General features: G+C 43.7%; 1 protein-coding gene across 3 annotated transcripts in view; it reads right to left on the bottom strand.

The window, feature by feature from the left end:
* CFAP221 (cilia and flagella associated protein 221) overlaps window positions 1–16,532 on the bottom strand; it is a 59,138-nt gene extending 42,606 nt beyond the window's left edge. Inside the window, exons 1-2 of one of the 3 annotated variants that reach the window (XM_061608982.1) lie at window positions 16,515–16,532; window positions 12,491–12,666 (exon numbers count right to left, since the gene is read on the bottom strand). In XM_061608982.1, the coding sequence (XP_061464966.1) occupies window positions 12,491–12,545 (55 nt within the window). In that variant the 5' untranslated portion in view covers window positions 12,546–12,666; window positions 16,515–16,532. Of the gene's footprint in view, window positions 1–11,557; window positions 11,732–12,490; window positions 12,667–16,514 lie in introns of those variants that run through there. The other 2 variants (XM_061608980.1, XM_061608981.1) reach the window with 2 other exon arrangements.
* Window positions 16,533–18,751: the final 2,219 nt, after the last annotated feature.

The following is an 18,751-nucleotide window of genomic DNA, read 5'->3' as shown; positions in this document are numbered from 1 at the left end:
ATGGGGAGGGAGGTGCAAAGGAAGGGGGGAGGGACGGGGCAAGAGGGAGGGGATAGGAGGGAGAAGAAGGGAGGGTAGGTTTGATCATTTGTATTTTTTGAGTTCAGTGGGATTTATTTCTGTGCAATCATGTTTGAAAATCGAAATAGACTGCCTATAATCCCGACTTATGGCGACCCTATGTATAGAGTTTTCATGGTAAACGGTATTCAGAGGTGGTTTTACCATTGCCTTCCACTGAGGCTGAGAAGCTGTGACTGGCCCAAGGTCACCCAGTGAACTTCATGGCTGTGTGGGGATTCGAACCCTGGTCTCCCAGGTTGTAGTCCAACACTGACCTGGGGGAGGGGCACGGAGGGAGGGGGAGGGGCAGGGGGAAGGGAGGAGATTGGGTGGGTGGATACTGGGCAGAAGGGAAACCCCTTTCCTTTCCAAAAGGAAAACTGGTGAACAGTATCATTGCTTTTCAGTGTTTCCCCCACCTTTTTATTCTACAGCAGGCACATGTAGCCTCTCACCCAAATTTAAACCAAAGTTGTCCCTGGCCACATCCACACCAGCCCTTTATTTTACTTTGGACAGTCTCCTCTCAGCACCCTTCATAAACCACGCTTCCCAGGATTCTTTGGGGAAGCCATGATTGTCTCACATGAAATTGAACTCTGGTGTGGGTGTGGCCCCGAGTAGCCAAGCGAAGCAACTGTGAGTCTTTCTTTTAGAACACTGACAGTTGGTTCTTACTGAGCATTCCCAACATTATCAATGAGTTCAATGTAAAATTTCTTAAATTAATTAAAAATCAGCCAGGCATTTTTTTAACTTTTAAACAGCAGAAGATTAAGGTCAGAGTCCGGGGCAAGGTCTGTAATAGGATTCCAGGTACTCTGTCAACATGGCTGATTTGTAATGAATTTCAACAGATTAGGAGAACTCTAACAGAAAAAATTCCAAAAGTGCTCTCGGGTTCCCCCCCCTCTTTTTTAAGAATTGAACTCTCTGTTCTCTCCGACTGTTTTGTGTATTGCCATGAAAATTCAGAAGGTTGTTAAGCAAGCGTTTCTGAGTTCAGGACTATAAGTTTTGTAAGGTTTTGTTTTGAAACAAGCTTATGGGAAGCATCAGAATGGCATGGGGGATGTTTTCAATTTAACTTTGGGGAATGTGAAAAATCCATGCTGGCTATAGTATACAGCCACTCTTGTGGCTGTATGATAATCAAATGTGCCTTCTTCATAGAAATCCAAGGTGGCTAACCAGAATGCAAGGGTACAGACACACTCACTGTTCGGCTGGTTCCAGTGCATCTCCATCTCTGTTTTCTGAAAACAGGGGCATACAACGCTAATCAAACCCCACCCCTTTTTAATGTGAAACCTGGTGGGAGCAGCTTGAGTGTGTTTTTTTTATTTGCTTCAAAGAGATTTCACAACTGACTGGCAGATCAACCCGTTTCCCCTCTGGGGTGGCCAATAAAAACGCTTTGCTGTAGGTGACTAGTGTGCTCACAGCCTATTGTGTTGGACATAGACTGAGGGAGCAGTGTTCAAATCCCCATGTGAAGGACCACGAGGGACTGCTCCACTGCCTCCTTGGCTTTGGCCCTGTGTGGATTCAGAATCAGGTTCCCGGTCAACTGAACTGGCTGAGGAAGAAGGGCTGGGAGACAAGCCAAAGGAGGAACAGCTGCAGGGAAACTCAGTTGTTGGCTGGGAGCTTCAGAAGCCTATATAAGAGAAAGACTGAATGAAGTGAGGGAGGTCTTCAGCCTGAGAGGAAAAAGGGACTACCAGTCCTTGAGGGTCTGGGAGGGTACAGGATGAAGGGTGAGTCCTCAGCCTAGCCCCCCCCACCTTGGGACTGGGAAAGGACCCTCACTGGGAAAGTGGGGAGAGATGTAATGCCTGTCCCCAATAAAGCATAAGCAGCAAGTTAGCTTGGGGAGTTGTGATTTTTTCCCACAGTAGGAGGGAGACCCTGGCTATGGACACTGGGTGTTTTGATGTTCCTCTATCCATGGATGCCCAACACCCCATTATGCCACAAATCTCACTGGGTGACTTAGGGCTCATCCAGACAACTGTAAAATGTGTGACATGATCGCTTTGTGTTTTCATTATTTTTCGGTCGTCCATATGACGCCGCGCGCTTTTGCACATTTTCGCGTGGTTAAATAATTCCTGCAATACCGCAAATCATGCGATTTGCTTTTTTAAACCGGGAATCATCCGCTGTACTTTCAGGCACTTGGATGCAATACCGCGGACTTTACAGCTGTGGGCGTTTGATGGGCGGTTCCCCATATCCCTTCCCTCATTCTCAGCCAATCACGAATTTCCACTGTTGTGCATGTGCACGAATGTCCAGGGAAAGCCCGGGAAAAAGGAACCTATCAGAGCAATGGCGTGGTGTTGCCCCCCCCCGCAACTTCTACTGCGGAGATGCAAAAAAGCGCATTTGCGCAGAAGCAGCAACACCGGTTAATTTTTAGCCAGTCTGCAAACTGGGCAGCCACTCAGGGTGAGATCTGCAATTGTGGTTTTTGTAAACTTTTTCAAGGGAGAAAATATTTATCTTTGCCTAACCTCCACCTCCCACCCCTCACCCCCCGCATCAAATGTCCTTCTTGAACGTATTGGTCTTTGCTTCCAGGCATCCAGAGTCGAGGGAAAGGGGGGGAGAAGAGAAATAGAGGCTTTCCTCTTGGATTACAGACACTCAGGCACCCTTAGTCAATTTCGCTTTCCTGCCTGCAAGGCTACTCTCTTTGAGTCTTTTCAATTTCAACCACAGCCTGCAGGTTCTCTGCAGCCCAGCTGAGCTGAAAAACATACAGTCGCTCTTGCAAAATATTGCAAATACAAGCAAAAAACCCACAGGAATTATTGGCATATAAGTGGTTTGCTAGAACATCTCAGCCACCCGCAACCATAGGGACTGGTAGTCTACCTTCCTAGACATGACACATCGTTACTTGCTGTTCTGGAGAAATAAGTGGAATTGCAATCATGTGTATCTCCAGAAACGTTAAAGGTAGAAAAGCATACAGTCGGTTTTGCGAAATATCGCAAATACAAACAAACAAAAATACAGGAATTATAGGCATATAAGTGGTTTGCATGTTTCTTTTATCAGAGGGAACACCGCAAAGCCTGTGCTGGTCGCTTCAGCGCAGATTGACACAGCAGCACGTGGGGCTGTTTGCCCGCATTCCCTGCCCGAGCCAACAGCGGCCACCCGTGGGGGGGCTGTTTGCTTCCCTCAGGGGCAGCATTCCTGCCGCTGAGCCGCATAACGATCCAGGGCTGAACCCTGCAGTGAATGAGCCCAAGGGTTATGGGGGAGGGGGATTCGCCCAGCAATTCCAAGCACTGCCTGTGCACTACCCACAATCCCCCTGGATGGTCAGGGGCACCTGGAGACACCCACCCGGCCAGCGCTGCTCCAGAGTGGTGAGCGATAAGGAACTCCATTACCATCAGGAAATTCAAACTTTCGCGCTCATACGTTCAAGCGCATGCACCTTGTTGTGCTTTGTTGCAAAGGGGGAGAGGAGCATACGTCATATTTTTGCGGACCAATTGGCTGATGGGGGGAGTGTTTTGGGCAGAGCTGGGAAAAGCGAGAAGAAGTACGGGTCCTCTCGCTGCGTGTATGGGTGCAAAAAAAGCAGGTTTTTTATTGGGAAAGAGCAAACAAACAGGCAAAGTGAGGACTGTCAGATGACGAACCAGATATGGAAAACGTGGATTATCCCACTCCGTTTGGATGAGCCCTCAGTCTCTTTCTTTTAGCCTAATCTACTTTGTAGCGTTTTTGTGAGAATAAAAATGGGAGGGGAAACCATATATGCAGTCCTGAGTAGAGATGTGAAGGCCCAGAAAAAAACACACAAAGGTTAGGAAAAAAACAGTTTCCCACCTTTTCTCCCCTCAAGCCTTTTTTGGGTTTTTGTTCCTGAAAAAACTGGGAGGGGTCTTAGAAAATATGGGAAAACTCTCCTAAATTTTTCCATTCCCCCCCCCAGGTTTTCACAACCCTAGCTCTGAGCTATCTCCGCTCACTGAGAAGGCCCTGCTCTTCACTTACCTCTTTTAATGGGTCTGTGAGTGTATAATACAATTTGATTTGATTTAATGAATTGGTTTTTTAGCTTAAAATTTGATTATGTTGATCTATATGTATTGTTTTTATTCTTGTTGTTCGTTGCCTAGAGTGTCCCTAACCCGGACAGATAGGCAGATGAAAAATAAAATTTATTATTATTATTATTTTCAGCTGCCTAGATATCAGGTGCATGGAAACTGAAACAAGATCTCCACTTCTTAATGCACTGTTTGGATGGTGGGAGGTTAGGTTTAAAAATGGGATATTAGCCTCATCTGTAATAGCTACACCAATCATGCAAACAAATCCATGAAGAGTACAAATCTGCCCATGCATATCTATGCAAATATTTTATGGCAGGAAAACAAATTTTTAAATTATGCTTCCATGGTTAGGTCTATAGGTGATTCTCGTGCACCACAGACAACAGACAAATTGATATTTGCAGGTCTGGCCTACAATCTATCCTTCTCAAAAATCACTCATCTAAAAATAGGGTAGATACTGCAGGATGTGTCTCAGTTCCTTCTACCAGGAACAGGCTTGCAGATCAAACTTTAGTAATGGTAAGGCTTAAACCTTAGCAGGACACTGAAATATGTATAAGAACATGTAAGCAAGATGCCATCTGAATATTACTCTTCTGCTCAGAGATCTGCACTGGCTGTTGATGTTACCAGGCCACATTCAAGGTGGCACTATTAGTACAAAAAGTCCTCAACAGCTTGGGGCCAGTTTACTTGAAGGATCGTTTGACCCTCTTTGATCTGCAGAACTGGCACTTATACAAGTGCCACATAACAGTAGGCACTTTTGTAGTATTGTTTTCACCTCCTGCTAAAAACATTTCTGTTTAGGCAAGACTACCTAGGCATGTAAATTTGACGTGTATTTTAATATTTAATTTTCATATGTATTTTTTTAACCACTGGTTTTATTTGTTTTTGAATTTTTTGGGATCAACTGATTTTACCAGTATTTTAATGTTTATTTTACATTTTATGTAAACCAGAGGTTTTGATGGTTAAACGACAGGGTTCAATTCCTGGCATCTCCCACTAAAGGGATCACAGGTAGCAAAGGCTGAGAATCACTTGTGATCAAGATTTTTTGAGACCCACTGCCTGACACAGCAGACAGCACTGGGTCAGATGGACCAATAAGCTGACACACTATATGTAGATTCATTTATATGCAAACAATTAATCAATATGAAGATGATACCCAGTTCTGTCTGTTTGTTCCATCTGAATTGGGAGACAGTTAAGGTATCAGGCCAGTGCATGCAGGCAGTAAGGCACTGGATGTGGGCCAAACATATAACCCTTGTTTTAAAACAGCTGTATAGGCCGTCAGTTACTTTCTGGGCCAAATTCAAGGTGCTCACATTAGTGGTTAAAGCCCAAACCAAGTGTGGGGAACCTTTGGCTTTCCAGATGTTGCTGAATTACAACTCCCATCAGTCCCAGCAAGCATCACCAATGACCAAGGATGATGGGGAGTTGTAGTTCAGCAACATTTGGAGGGCCAAAGGTTCCCCACACCTGCCCTAAATGATTTAGGCCCCAGATATTTGAAGACTACCCCCTTCCCTACAGACTCTCTTGAGTGTTATGATCAGCAGAGGGGGCCCTCTTGGTAGTTCCGCTGCCCTGGGAAACTTGGGGTGGTGGCTCAGGAAAGGACATTCTCTGTGGCAGCCCCTAAGCTGTAGAATTCCCTCTCCACAGAGGTGTGTCTTGCACCATCACTATACAGCTTTTGATGTATTTTGAAGACACACCACTTTTGCCTGGCCTTTGACACATTCACTCTCTCTCTTTATTTACATATGTGTATGTATTTAGGCCCACCCTATTCTTGCTTTAATTTGTTTTAAACTGTTTTTAATTTGCATTTGAAACACTTGTGATTAGAAATGGGATCCACTGGCCAGTGCCAGTTTGAAAGCATTCCATCAACCCAATAGGCTGGTATCAATTCGAGTTCATCCTTTGTCTATTATTCACTGCTAGTTACCAAAGTGTTTTTTTAACTTAGGCAGCAATCCAACAACTTACCTGGGAGTAAGTCCCATTGAACCTAATGGAGCTTACATCTGAGGAGGCATATATTGTATTGCAGCCTTAGTGTCTAAATTGGAGCCAAACCACAGAATTAAAAAATACTAATGACCCTGAGCTGGAACTGAAACCAAAAGTTAATAGCCCGACTCTCCGACACCAGCATAGGTGGGGTCTACTATAGTTCAGTCAACAGGTTGGTAAAACAGCTGTCAAGTCTTACATGATATCTATATTGGGATGGGAACTATTTTTGACTTCCAAAAAATATATCAAAAGACCATTTCTCACGAAACTATCTGAAACATCAGCAGCAAACCTCATCATCATCTATTTGTATGCCACCTTTCCAGTTAAACCATGCTCAAGGCAGCTTACAACACTTACACAATTCACTGTTAACAGAATTTAAATAATTATATATAAACTAATGAAAAACATCTCAAATATACAACAAAATTGAACAATCGCTGCATGATTCATAAGAAAGCCTAACAATAACAATATAAAAACTAGTGCTATGTTGAATTCCACCCTATGTCTCTTATTCTGTCAGCGCAAGGACATCTCCTTGCGCAACTGAATGTTCTTCCCCTCTTGTTCCCCCCAACCCTGTACATCCCCATAATCTGTCCTAAGGGTTCCTCCAAACCTCTGGAGTAGATTTGGGGAGGGTGCAGGGTGCACTTGGAGGGAGGAGAGGGGGTGAAATCCCACTGCACAAGCAGAAATCATTGCGCTAATGGGATGGGAAGGGTAGTTGAATACCACCCGTAACCCTACATCAATGCTTCATTAAAGAAATCCAAATAGGAAAGTTAATGTATAATTACCAAGCATAATTAACTTTAAGGACCTCAAAATGGCTAAAATGCTTTCTGGTAAGACTCCTGCCACAGGAAAGGAACATGATTCAGGTATGCTTAAGAAACAAGTCCTGAATAAATAAATGTATGAGACAGAAAGTTTATTTTTCCCCAGCTACAGAATGCTCCAGGAATGGAATATGAGCTGTTCTCAAAGTCCGTCTGATTATTTTTTACAGCATGATAAGCTATTCTTCTCTGGCAATCTTTAAAAGGCATCTCAACTTTTCCAACTTCCTCTTCATTTGCTAAATGTTAATATGAGGCGTTACAGCAGTGGCATTTCAGTTCTATCCTTTAAATAATTTTAGGATGAGTTGTTTACTTAATAAAGACAAATGCAAAATGCAGCAGGAGCTACGAGGGATTACAGGTCCAGTTGAAGTAAGCACAGTTATCTAAATGTAAATACAGCTTGAGCTCGCCACAGAATATTAAGCAATAAACTGTCTGTGCTGTTCACAAAACCTCATCTGCTGGGCATATGTCATACCCATACCCATCACAACATTGCAAAACCAAGTCATGCCTTGGTAGAGAAAAAGAGAGAGAAGGGTTGCTAATCTATGTAATTCTTGGGGTGAAACTACATGTTATGTTTGACATGATGAAACAGATATGGAAACATCACCCCAGCGTCACATTGCTCTCCCCCAGTACCAAAGTGAACAGCACCACTTACCCTGCAGCATAATGACACTATTACACATCTCCCTAGCTAAGGATGGGTGCAGCCAGAAGGGGAATGAGACAAGCAATACTACACAAAACAGTGGGGGAGGGGGTATGAACCTAACACGGCGGTGCTGTTTTCAACATCAGCCCTGTGCCATGTGTAAAGTGTGACTTCACCATTTGCCACACAACACAGCTTCCTCCCCTGACATCCTATAAAACGCTTGCACCATATTGGATGGCTGAATTCTTTGCATGCATCAAAGGATTATATACAGAATAAAGCCGGTGCCATACACTTACTATACATGATGTTCTATGTAAAGCTGCTTATAGTGGAAAATAAATTGAGAACCATAGATCTTAAAATGCAAGAAAATGTAATGTATGAGAGCCAGTGTCTGGGACTGGGAAGACCCAGATTCAGATCCCAGCTCAGCCATGAAACTCTCTGACTGAGCTTGGGCCACTCACTCTTGCTCAATACAACCTCCCTCACAGGGTGGTTGTGAGGATAAAATTGGGTGGGGTGGAGAAGAGAAATGAATGCCCCCTTGAGCTGCTTGAGATCTTAAGAGAACATGGGGTCTTAAAAGAAAAGGCAAGGATAGGACATACCTCCAGAGGCATTTCTAGAAAAGCAATAGCTAATTATTTGCATGTTTATTAAGTTCAGACTATGAGGTAGTACAACTCCAATGAGCACTACAGTACATACAAGCAACCCATGTATCTGGGGATAGGGTGACCTCTCTCCAGTAGTGCAGCGCTGCAGAGACAGGCACAGCGGTAGGCCACATCCAAGGCCACGCCCCCTTTTCCCTGTACAGTAGGGCCCCGCTTACCAGCGTTCCATTTTGCAGCGTTCCGCTGATGCAGCGGCTTTCAATTCAGGGAAATTCCCCATTTTAAAGCCGATTTTGCGATTTTACAGCATTTTGCGACATTTTCGCGTGACGCGGCCCATTATAGTCAATGGGTTCCGCTTTACGGCGATTTCTGCTTTACGGCGGGGGCCTGGTCCCTAACCCACCGTATAAGCGGGGCCCTACTGTATTGCTGTTGAAGTTCACCACAAACTCCTGTTGCCTGTGACACTTATGGTACCTGTGTCACAGATTGGCTGTACAATCTGTTGTCTGAACCGGACACGTATATTACACAAACTAACACTATCTTTTTACCTATCTTACAACATAAGAGCAAAGTCCAAAGAGTGTACAGGTATCTATTTTAAAATAACAAGGGTAGGGGGCAAGGAAGTGCTGACACTATCTACCGCTTGAACAGGGCAAAACGTAAGAGACAGGACACTTCTATGGGGTGGGAAGGGGGGAAATACAGCTCAGAGGCAGAGCACTTTCTGCACATGCAGAAGGTCCCTGACACCTCAGGTTAAAATTACCAGGTAGCAGCCAGTGATGGGCATGACCTCTCCATGAGATCCTGAACAGCCACTGGCAGTCAACTCATACCAGAGGTCATGACTATTTGGAGGCCTGTGGGCACCTTTGCAAAACTGGAGAAACTGTTTTGGACACCACACACCCACATGCTAGGCTATTAGTACAAAAGTATGCTTCTTACAAGTCTTATTTCAGGGAGAGGATGGGGAGGAGACCCTGTGAGCACCAGCGAAGGCCTTGGTGGTCACATGTATGACCACTTTTTTTGCATTTTAACATACATGTATGCTCAGTGGATTATACAGTCACAAGAGTGGCTCTATACTATAGCCAGCGTGGATTTTTCACATTCCACAATGTTACATTGAAAATACCCCCATGCCATTCTGATGCTTCCCATAAGCTCATTTCAAGACAAAACCTTACAAAACTTATAGTCAGAAACGCTTGCTTAACAACCCTGTCAATTTTCATGACGATACACAAAACAGTCAGAGAAAATAGAGAGTTCAAAGTATAAAAAGAGAGAAAAAACCCGAGAGCACTTTTGGACTTTTTTCTGCCAAGAGTTCTCATAATCTGTTGAAATTCATTAAAAATCAGCCATGTTGACAGAGTACCTGTAATCCTAATACTGACCTTGCCCCATACTCTGACCTTCATCTTCTGCAGTTTAAAGGTTAAAAAAATGCCTGGCTAGTTCTAAAAGCCAGACTCACAGCTGCTGGGCTTGCCTAATCAGGGGGCCACACCCACACCACACTTTGATTTCGCTTGAGACAGTCATGGCTTCCCTTAGAGAATCCTGGATAGTTTGTGAAGGGTGCTGAGAGGAGACTCCTGTTCCACTGACAGAGCTCCCATAGCCAGGCTGGTTTAAGAGTCAGCCACTCTGATTGAAGGTCTGTGAGGGGAACAGGGCGTCTCCCAGCAATTCTCAGCACCCTTCACTAACTACACTTCCCAGGATTCTTTCAGAGAAGCAATGACTGTCCAAAGTGAAATAAAGGGCTGGTGTGGATGTGGCCAGGGACAGCTTTGGTTTAAATTTGGGTGGGAGGCTACATGTGCCTGCTGTAGAATAAAAAGGTGGGGGAAACACTGAAAAGCAATGATACTGTTCACCATGCTTTCCTTTTGGAAAGGAAAGGGGCTTCCCTTCTGCCCAGTGTCCGCCCACCCAATCTCCTCCCCTTCCCTTCCCCCTCCCCCTCCCTGCCCCTCCCCCAGGTCAGTGTTGGACTACGACCTGGGAGACCAGGGTAAGAATCCTCACACAGCCATGAAGCTCACTGGGTGACCTTGGGCCAGTCACTGCCTCTCAGCCTCAGAGGAAGGCAATGGTAAACCTCCTCTGAATACTTTTTACCATGAAAACCCTATTCATAGGGTCGCCATAAGTTGGGATCGACTTGAAGGCAGTCCATTTCCATTTTCAAACATGATTGCACAGAAATAAATCCCACTGAACTCAGAAAGTATGCAAATGATCAAACCCACCCTCCCTTCTCCTTCCTTGTATCCCCTCCCTCTTGCCCCTCCCCTCCCCCTTCCTTTGCCCCTCCTTCCCCCTCTCCATGGTCAATTTTACCTATCTTAAGCATGATTGCACAGAAGTAAATACCATTGAACTCTATAAGCATGCAAATGATCAAACCCCCCCTTCCCTCTCCCTTCCTTTGCCCCCCTTCAATACGCTCCTTCCCCTTCCCCCTCTTCCTCCCCCATGGTCAGTTTTTCCTATCCTAACCATGACTGCATAGGAGTAAAACCCATTAAACTCAATAAGCATGCAAATGATCAGACCTGCTTTACCCCTCCTTCCCCTCTCCTCTCCCTTCCTCCTCCCTTCCCCTCTTCCTTCTTCCTCCTCCCCTGCCCACTCCAGCCCTCCCTCTCCCTGGTCAGTTTTACTTATCCTAAGCATGATTGCATGGGAGTAAATTCTACTGAACTCAATAAGCATGCAAATGATCAATCCATTCTCAGCAAACTTGGACAGGATCCCATTTCTTATCTTCCGGATTAAAAAAGCAAGTGGATTGGACTGTGAAAGACCAACGCAAATTGTCTTTGCATTTTGACAAATTTGCTTTTTAAAGTTTGATAGAAATATCTGTGGGCTATAGGTACGTTCTTAAACCGCAAGGTTTTTTGCCTATTAGTGAATACATATATGTCTAGAGTAGACAATACTGGGGCAGATAGGGAAATAGTTTGACATAGTGTGAGGCATCTTTTACACATTATACCTATATCAATAATAATAATAATAATACAAAACAAATACATGTATCCCCCTCATTCCCCGCCATCACGTAGGGCAGGAATTGCTCTAAAATGAGCCCCCCCCAACCGAAACCCGGGAATCAGTTTGTATTTGCATCTGGGCCACAGAGAAAAATCAACAGGCCCTTTCTTTCCCGCTCATTGACGAACCTACCGTGTGCGCGTCACTCCCCACAGCCCTGGGGGCAAGCCGTTGGAACTGGGGACTGAATGAGAATGGGTCATGGGAACAAACAAGCTGCCACCCCCTCCCCCTGCACGCTGCCACCCTCTTCCCCGGCACGCTGCACGAGCTTCCCTCCGCCTTGGTTGCTAAGCTAGCCGCGTCAACTCGCCGTTCCAAGGCACAAAGCATGCCTTGGACCGTGCCATTCTTGGCTCTTGGGAGGGGAGGGGAGCTAGCAAAGCACTGACTGCCAGTCATCATGATGAAGCATAGGTTTTTTTTTCTCCCCGTACTGTTTGTATATGTGTACGGGTTTGCTACGGTATGTTTTAAATACATGCCGGGGGTTTAAGAAAGTGCGTTTATTGGAGAGCTAAATGATATACACGGGACTGTACCATTAGTTAGCATGGAGAACTGGGTTATTAGAGGACTTTAGAAAGGTGCTTGAGAGAGATGTTGGCGGGTGTCGATGAGGTGGAAGTGGGCTTGTCCGACGTTTGTTTATTATCTAACTACGTTTCAATTGTTTATCGGCCACCTTTCCAACAAGTGCCTACCCACAGCTGCATAAAAAACATCAAAAAGCTAAAAAAACCTCCATACGCAACCATAACAGCGCTAGTGGAACAACGATTAAGAGAATATGTGCTTGCTTATACATTTTAAAGCTGCTAAGAATATTTAATTTAAAATATATCTAATATTATGAAGCAATATCTCACTTAAGTGGGAATTTTTATATATTTGTTTTTCCTTTTTAAAAAATCTATACACTTTTTCTCTTAAGTTGGTGCATCAGCAGCCAAATTAAGCAAAAGTGTTTGTGTACCCCCACCCCACCAGCAAATCATCTCATTGGCCACCTCTGCCACCTAAGTAGTCCAAACAGCATGGTAAATATCCTCTCTTCTCCTATACCTTGCATATGCTCATGTGATGAGCTTTCCTTCAGAAGATCAGTTGAAATAGACATTGTGGATTTGCAGATTTCTTTTCCAGTTCTGAATGAAGACTCAATTAATTCAGCTCCATCTAGTCACTTCATGTCGCCTTCACTGATTCTAGTACGTTGTTCTAACAGCCAGCGGTTTTATCTGCAGGATTTAATTTGAGTTAAGGTTAGATTCTAGAATCAGTTTTGGATAGCATAATCAACCCTGGTCTATGATGTAATAAATACTACTATTGTTGCTAACTACTGCTTCTGAGCAGGTGCAGAGTGCCTATCTCTCACCACTCAACAGTCAGCTCCTGAATACTTAGGATTAGAAGGCAAAGCAACTGTTTCCAGGGTCAGTCAGGCTAAAGCCCCCAAACCCTCTTTTTAGACATTAATCATTACATGTCTTTTAACTGTTGCTGCCCTGGGCTCCTGCTGGGAGGAAGGGCGGGATATAAATCAAATAATAAATAAAAATAAAATAAATAAACTGTTGTGCTCCAGTGGACACTGGAAGTTTATCAGGGGTAGAGGGGCTTCCAAGAAATACAGCTTGCTCATTGGTCCCAATTTTCCTCTGCAACCTTCCACTGCTAAAGTGGAATGTTGAGTGTGTTCTGCGGCTTACACAGTCTCACACACAGTGGATGCAGGCTGATGGGGAGAGTCCTGCTCCAGAATCCTTTTCAACATGCAGGTGATCCACAGCAGACCCCCAGATCAGCAGTCTGGTTGATGGTGTGGAAAGTGTTCCCTGAAGGCAGAAGATTTACAAAACCTCTGCACTAGAAGAAAAGGATCCTGTACCTTTAATAGCTGTGTGGAAGAGGATTCCCCCCCCCCCTTCTACGTGATGCATATTACATGCATCATCACCCAAACATTCGAAACAACGCTGTTTTGTTTTAATGTATTTTAAGATCTGTTTTTATGATGCTTTAAAGTGTTTTTAGCGCTTTGTTTGCCTTCCTGGGCTCCTGCTGGGAGGAAGGGCGGGATACAAATTAAATAATAAATAAACAAACAAGCAAGAGGAAGGTGCCCTCCTACGTGTGGCATATAAAAATGATCTTACAACCTGAAGGTGGAACGGCCGGGGCTGTGAACGCACTAGTCTACAGAACAAAATGTTTCCATTGGCTGCACCTGGAAGGGGAACAAGTTGATCGGCCTATCAGCTGTAAAATCTTTGAAGCTGAATTTTGAAAAAGATACACTCAAACTACTCGCACCAGGTTTTACAGTAAAAGGGGCATGGTTTTGTGTGTTCCTTTTCAGGAAAGAGAGGTGGTGACACACTGAAACTGGCAGAACAGTGAGTGTGTTTCTACTCTTGTGCCAAGAAGAACACTAACGCTTTTGCCTGTTATGATGCGTCTTTGGTTTAGAGTTGCCAAATGTTCCCCGCCCTGGTTTTAAAAGGCAGAACGAAGGGGACGTGGCTGGTTCTTAATAGCCACTTCTGCATACGAGGGACCTTAGGTACTTGCTAAGGCATTAGTCTACCACCACAATTTGCTGGAATTAAGGGTAGAGACACACTTGCCGTGTGCCTCTACCTCCGAATGCGGGAACATATTACACTAGTCAAATGTTGCCCCCTTTTACTCCAAGAACTTGGGAATTGCAGCTGCAGTGCTTTTTACCTTGAAGTCAGCTTCACACAATGTTTGAATCTGATTGACCATCAATGAGGCGCCACTCCAGGTGTTTCTTAATAAAAACACTTTGCTGTAGGCTCAGGCAGACAGAGGCCCAGCACTTTGCTATGGGTTGTCCTAATCAGCAGTGGGAAGGGAGATATGTCCAGCTGTGGGCAGAGTCATTTCAAAAACACAGAGAAAATGGTCTGGCTGCTTTTGAAGCAACTAGTGTGTCTGCAGTCTGAGTCTATTACTGTGAATTCACATGCAGCACTTTATTTATTTATTTATTTATAAAAATATTTGTCTGCCGCTATGCATAAGTGGTTTATAACAATCATATTATGTGTGTGTGTATATATATACATACATATATATAAAACAATCATTGCATATGTACAATAAAACCATGCAACATTTTAAAACCAGAAATTATTAGTTATCTATTGTAGAAAGATATCTTCTCAATTGCCCGCATAAGTCTGAAAAGTATAGAAAAGTTTTCAGCACTCATTTAAAAGTGCAAAGAAAAGGTGCCTGCTGAATCTCTATTGGCAAAGCATTCCACAAAACTGGGCTAATGACACAAAAGGCTTGATTTCTTGTTGCTTTCAAATGAGCTTCACCAATTTGGGGGATTACCTGCAATCCTCCTGCAGATGATCTCAGTGGTTGAGTTGGGATATAAGGGTTCAGGCAGTACCTAAGTTAACCTGGACCTAAGATGTTCAGAGCTTTGAAAATTAATACAAAGATCTTGAGCCTGGCTCAGTTGTAATGCGCAGCCAGTACAGATGTTTTAACAATGGTGTTGCATGTTGTCAGCCATGTACCCCCATCAGCAGTCTGGCTGCTGTATGTTGCACCAGCTGGAGCTTCCAAACTAAGCCCAAGGGGAGGCACACATAGTGTGTTGCAGTAATCCAGCTTTTATATAATTTATATAGTGTGCAGGGCCAGCTCCAGGTTTCTGGGGGCCCTCAGGCACAAGGTCTCAGGGGGGCCTTCTCCCCTCCCTTTCCTCCTCAAACCACATTCCTCCTCCCTTGTGGCCCCACTTGTTTCAAAGAAAACAAATCTTCACCAATATTGTAACCCCCTCTTATAAAATAAAAATACAAACTTTTGATGTATTTTAATTTGTTGGAGTAAATTTACCTATTTTGTAGGCCTTATCTCCTAAGAATTTATTCTGGTTTACCTTGTTAATGATAGGCAGATTATATGAATCAGAGCCTGGGATCTTCCACAAAGCATACTGAGATTCTCACTTTTTGCTGTTTCTGTTGGCTTCTCTACTTTAATGTTTTCACAGACCAAACAAAATATGTGGAGAGGGGGTTTGAAGCCACCCTTCCCTGTCATTTGCAAAGATCTTTGGGGAGGAAAAACCACTTGAAATAAACATTTCAATTCTCCACCAGGATTTTCTACTTACATACAAAGCTGCCTTATACTGAGTCAGATCATTGGTCCATCTAGCTCAGTACTGTTTATACTGACTAGCAGCAGCTCACCAGAGTTTCAGGCAGGAATCTCTCCCAGAAAGTCTCTCAGGTTCAGTCCCTGTCTGATGGCATGTCTCCTACCTGGAGATGCCATTGGGGACTGAACCTGAGGGACCTTCTGCATGCAAGGCAGATGTTGCAATGGCTCTTTCCCTGCACTTACAACTTACTCAGCTGTGCTGAAATATTAGGAGGCATTCTAGAGTTAATCTTAAAACTCCTTATTGCTATGTGGCACTGTTATATCAGAGTACCAGGGCAAGCCAAGGACAGAACAGTAGATTAAAGGCTGCCCTTTTAAGCAAATAGTATTTTTTAAAAGTTAAAATTCCATTTCTCAGCAAAAAGCATTCACAATAATTCAGCTACAATTCACCTATATGTTAAAAAGTGCATATAATGTACAAAAATGACATTAAAGGATACTTCCACATCATAGGGCTTACATGCAGAAAAACCTTCAGATATTGTAGACCCGTATTGTAAACACAATTCTCCAGTATGCCTCAGTCCATCAGAAATCCTCATAAAAATGTCTAATAAGAGGAATCACCTTTGATGTCTAGTGACGAATAAACACGCAGCACTGGTGGAGATTTATTGCTATTAGTATTACTAATATAGCACTTTGTATGAAGGACTGAAAAAGGGCCTTTCTAGGGACAAACTAGTAGCCCCTGAACATGCTGTGTTACCACCAAGCATCATAAATGTACAAACTTCCAAGTTAAAGAGGCACATGATAACTAGGGAAGTAAAGCTGGTATAGCACAGTGGGGAGGAGAGCCTGGCTGGGAGTCCAGAGTCTGTGAGTTCAAATCCCTGTCAAATCCCCTCTGAATACCGCTTACCATGATTGTCAGGGTGATAGGAGGTGGGGGCTGAATCTAATATCCTGTTCTTTCTCCCAAATAGCTGATCTCTCGAATTTCCAAAAGGGCTTCACTGGTGCAGCAACTAAGAAATGTAGGAAAAGCAGTTCAGAAAGGTGGGGCTTCACCAGCCACATTACCAATCATCTCCCCCAGATGGATCAAAAGACCTATGCCAGTACAGGTATGGAATGTCAGTGCTGCAGTTGTGTTGTGGCAAGAAAGAAAAATTGCCATAAATCAGGACTTTGAAATGATGAGAAGACAACAGGAATTTTACAGGGCTGGCCCTATCATTGGGCAGAGTGAGGCAGCTGCCTCATATGCTAAGGCAGGCAGAGTGGACAGAGTGGTGAGTGCACCAAACAACTTGCTCTATGCCTCCTAAGTTAGTCTGCTGTCCTGAGGTGCAGTAGAGGATGTTGTCCTGTTACCAGTGTTAAAGTAAGATCAACTGCCAATCTGGTTACCTTTTCAATGTGAAATGGGGGTGGGGGAATTGCTATCTTGTCCTTTGCCTGAAGCAGTAAAATGTATTGGGCTGGCCCTGACATCGGAATGCAATAACTTGTTATTAGAGACATTCTCCAGAATATCTGAGTGAACAAATAATCAGGGTAAATCAGGTGATGGTGGTGATGATAATTGGTCAAAAGTCTCCTTAGGGCCCTTCCAGACTAGTGTGTTATTGTGGTTGCATTCTGCAATATGTTGTTGACATAATAACAGTACATTAATGTTGGATTTATTCTGCTTTATTAGTTGTTCGCGATGCTTCCCCAGGGTACCACATTATGGCTGTCCAGCGGGGCTATAGTGAAACAAAAGCAGAACAAAAGTAAACCAGAATGTTTGTGGTATAAAAATTTATGGGATTTAAGCAGAATCTTACAGGATATGCACTGATTGGAAATGAAGCAGTGTGGTTGCCCAGTGTGGTTCACAGGCACAAACAGTATTGAAAGTGGGATTGCATATAACCACCCCGATGATGAACACAAATCAGCATGAATGTGCAATAAAAATAATGTCTGGAAGTGCCCTTAATATAATCTTGTTGCATTTTAAGGGAAGGAATGCTTTCAATTTAATTCTACATTAGTGTCTCTTTTTGGCATTTGTTGTATTGGTACACAGTAATTAACTTTTTATGGCAGATCAAATATCAGGCAGGTAAAACATTCTAGAATGTAATATTCTGGAGAGTAGCTAGCTTTTTAAAAATAGGCTACTTAGGCAGCAATCCCGCTTGCAATAAAAAAAGGACATGGCATATACAAAATACAATTAGTGAAAGCCAGTAGTAAGACATAGTAAGAGAGGGTGCTGAGGACTACCATCAATTTCACATTCAAGAATAAATGTATGTATGCAAGAGTTGGAGATATTAAATGCATACTTGTTACATGGTTGATTTTGCCAAGCACTTTGAAATGTATTTAATACATTTAACAGATAGGCTTGGGCTACATGTGTGGCAGCTGTTGTTTTATGTTGTTATGTATAGATAGATCAATATAATTGTCGACATACATAGCTTCCAGGGAGTACTTGTATCCCTTCCCTACCCATGTTGGTGTGAACAATGGATCATATTGTTCATATACCCACCCACTGAAGCTTGCTCCTTTCTACAGCTCTGCAGGAACACAGCTTACATTTCTATTGAAGTTAGACTCTTTCCATTGGTTTTCCCTTGCACTCAGCTCACCTGCGCTCCCTAGGAATGCACGTTCAGGACAGACATTAGCAGAGGTGCATTTTCAGTCAGCTTGAATCCCACTGTGCAAAGCTCTTGTTTTCCAGCTGGGAATTTGTCCGTGCCCACCTCCTTTCTTCCAGCATCCAGGACATTAGCTTCTCTCCCCCATGACAGATTTATCTCTGCTTTCATGACACTGTTTTCAGCACTTGTCTTGTTCCCTTATCCATGGGAACACAAAAGACTGATCTTTCCTAACCTTCCAACATGCAGCGATAACAATGAGTAATGGAAGGGATGTGTGTGAAGATATCTGGGGCATGATGAATCATAGGGGTGCCTGTAGCATTAGGTGTGTGTCCAGCATTCTGTTGCAAAGAGACTCTGAGAGCCCTTCTGGTACTTTGTAACAGAAGTAACAGCACATCCACAAGATGAGGCAAGCAAAGGAATTCAGGAAATGAACGAAAGGGACAGAGAACCTGCTGAGGATCACCCATTGAAATGACTTCTG

Source organism: Rhineura floridana, chromosome 2, assembly GCF_030035675.1.
Source record: "Rhineura floridana isolate rRhiFlo1 chromosome 2, rRhiFlo1.hap2, whole genome shotgun sequence".
Taxonomy (NCBI): Eukaryota; Metazoa; Chordata; class Lepidosauria; order Squamata; family Rhineuridae; genus Rhineura; species Rhineura floridana.
This window is presented reverse-complemented; position numbering and strand designations above follow the sequence as displayed.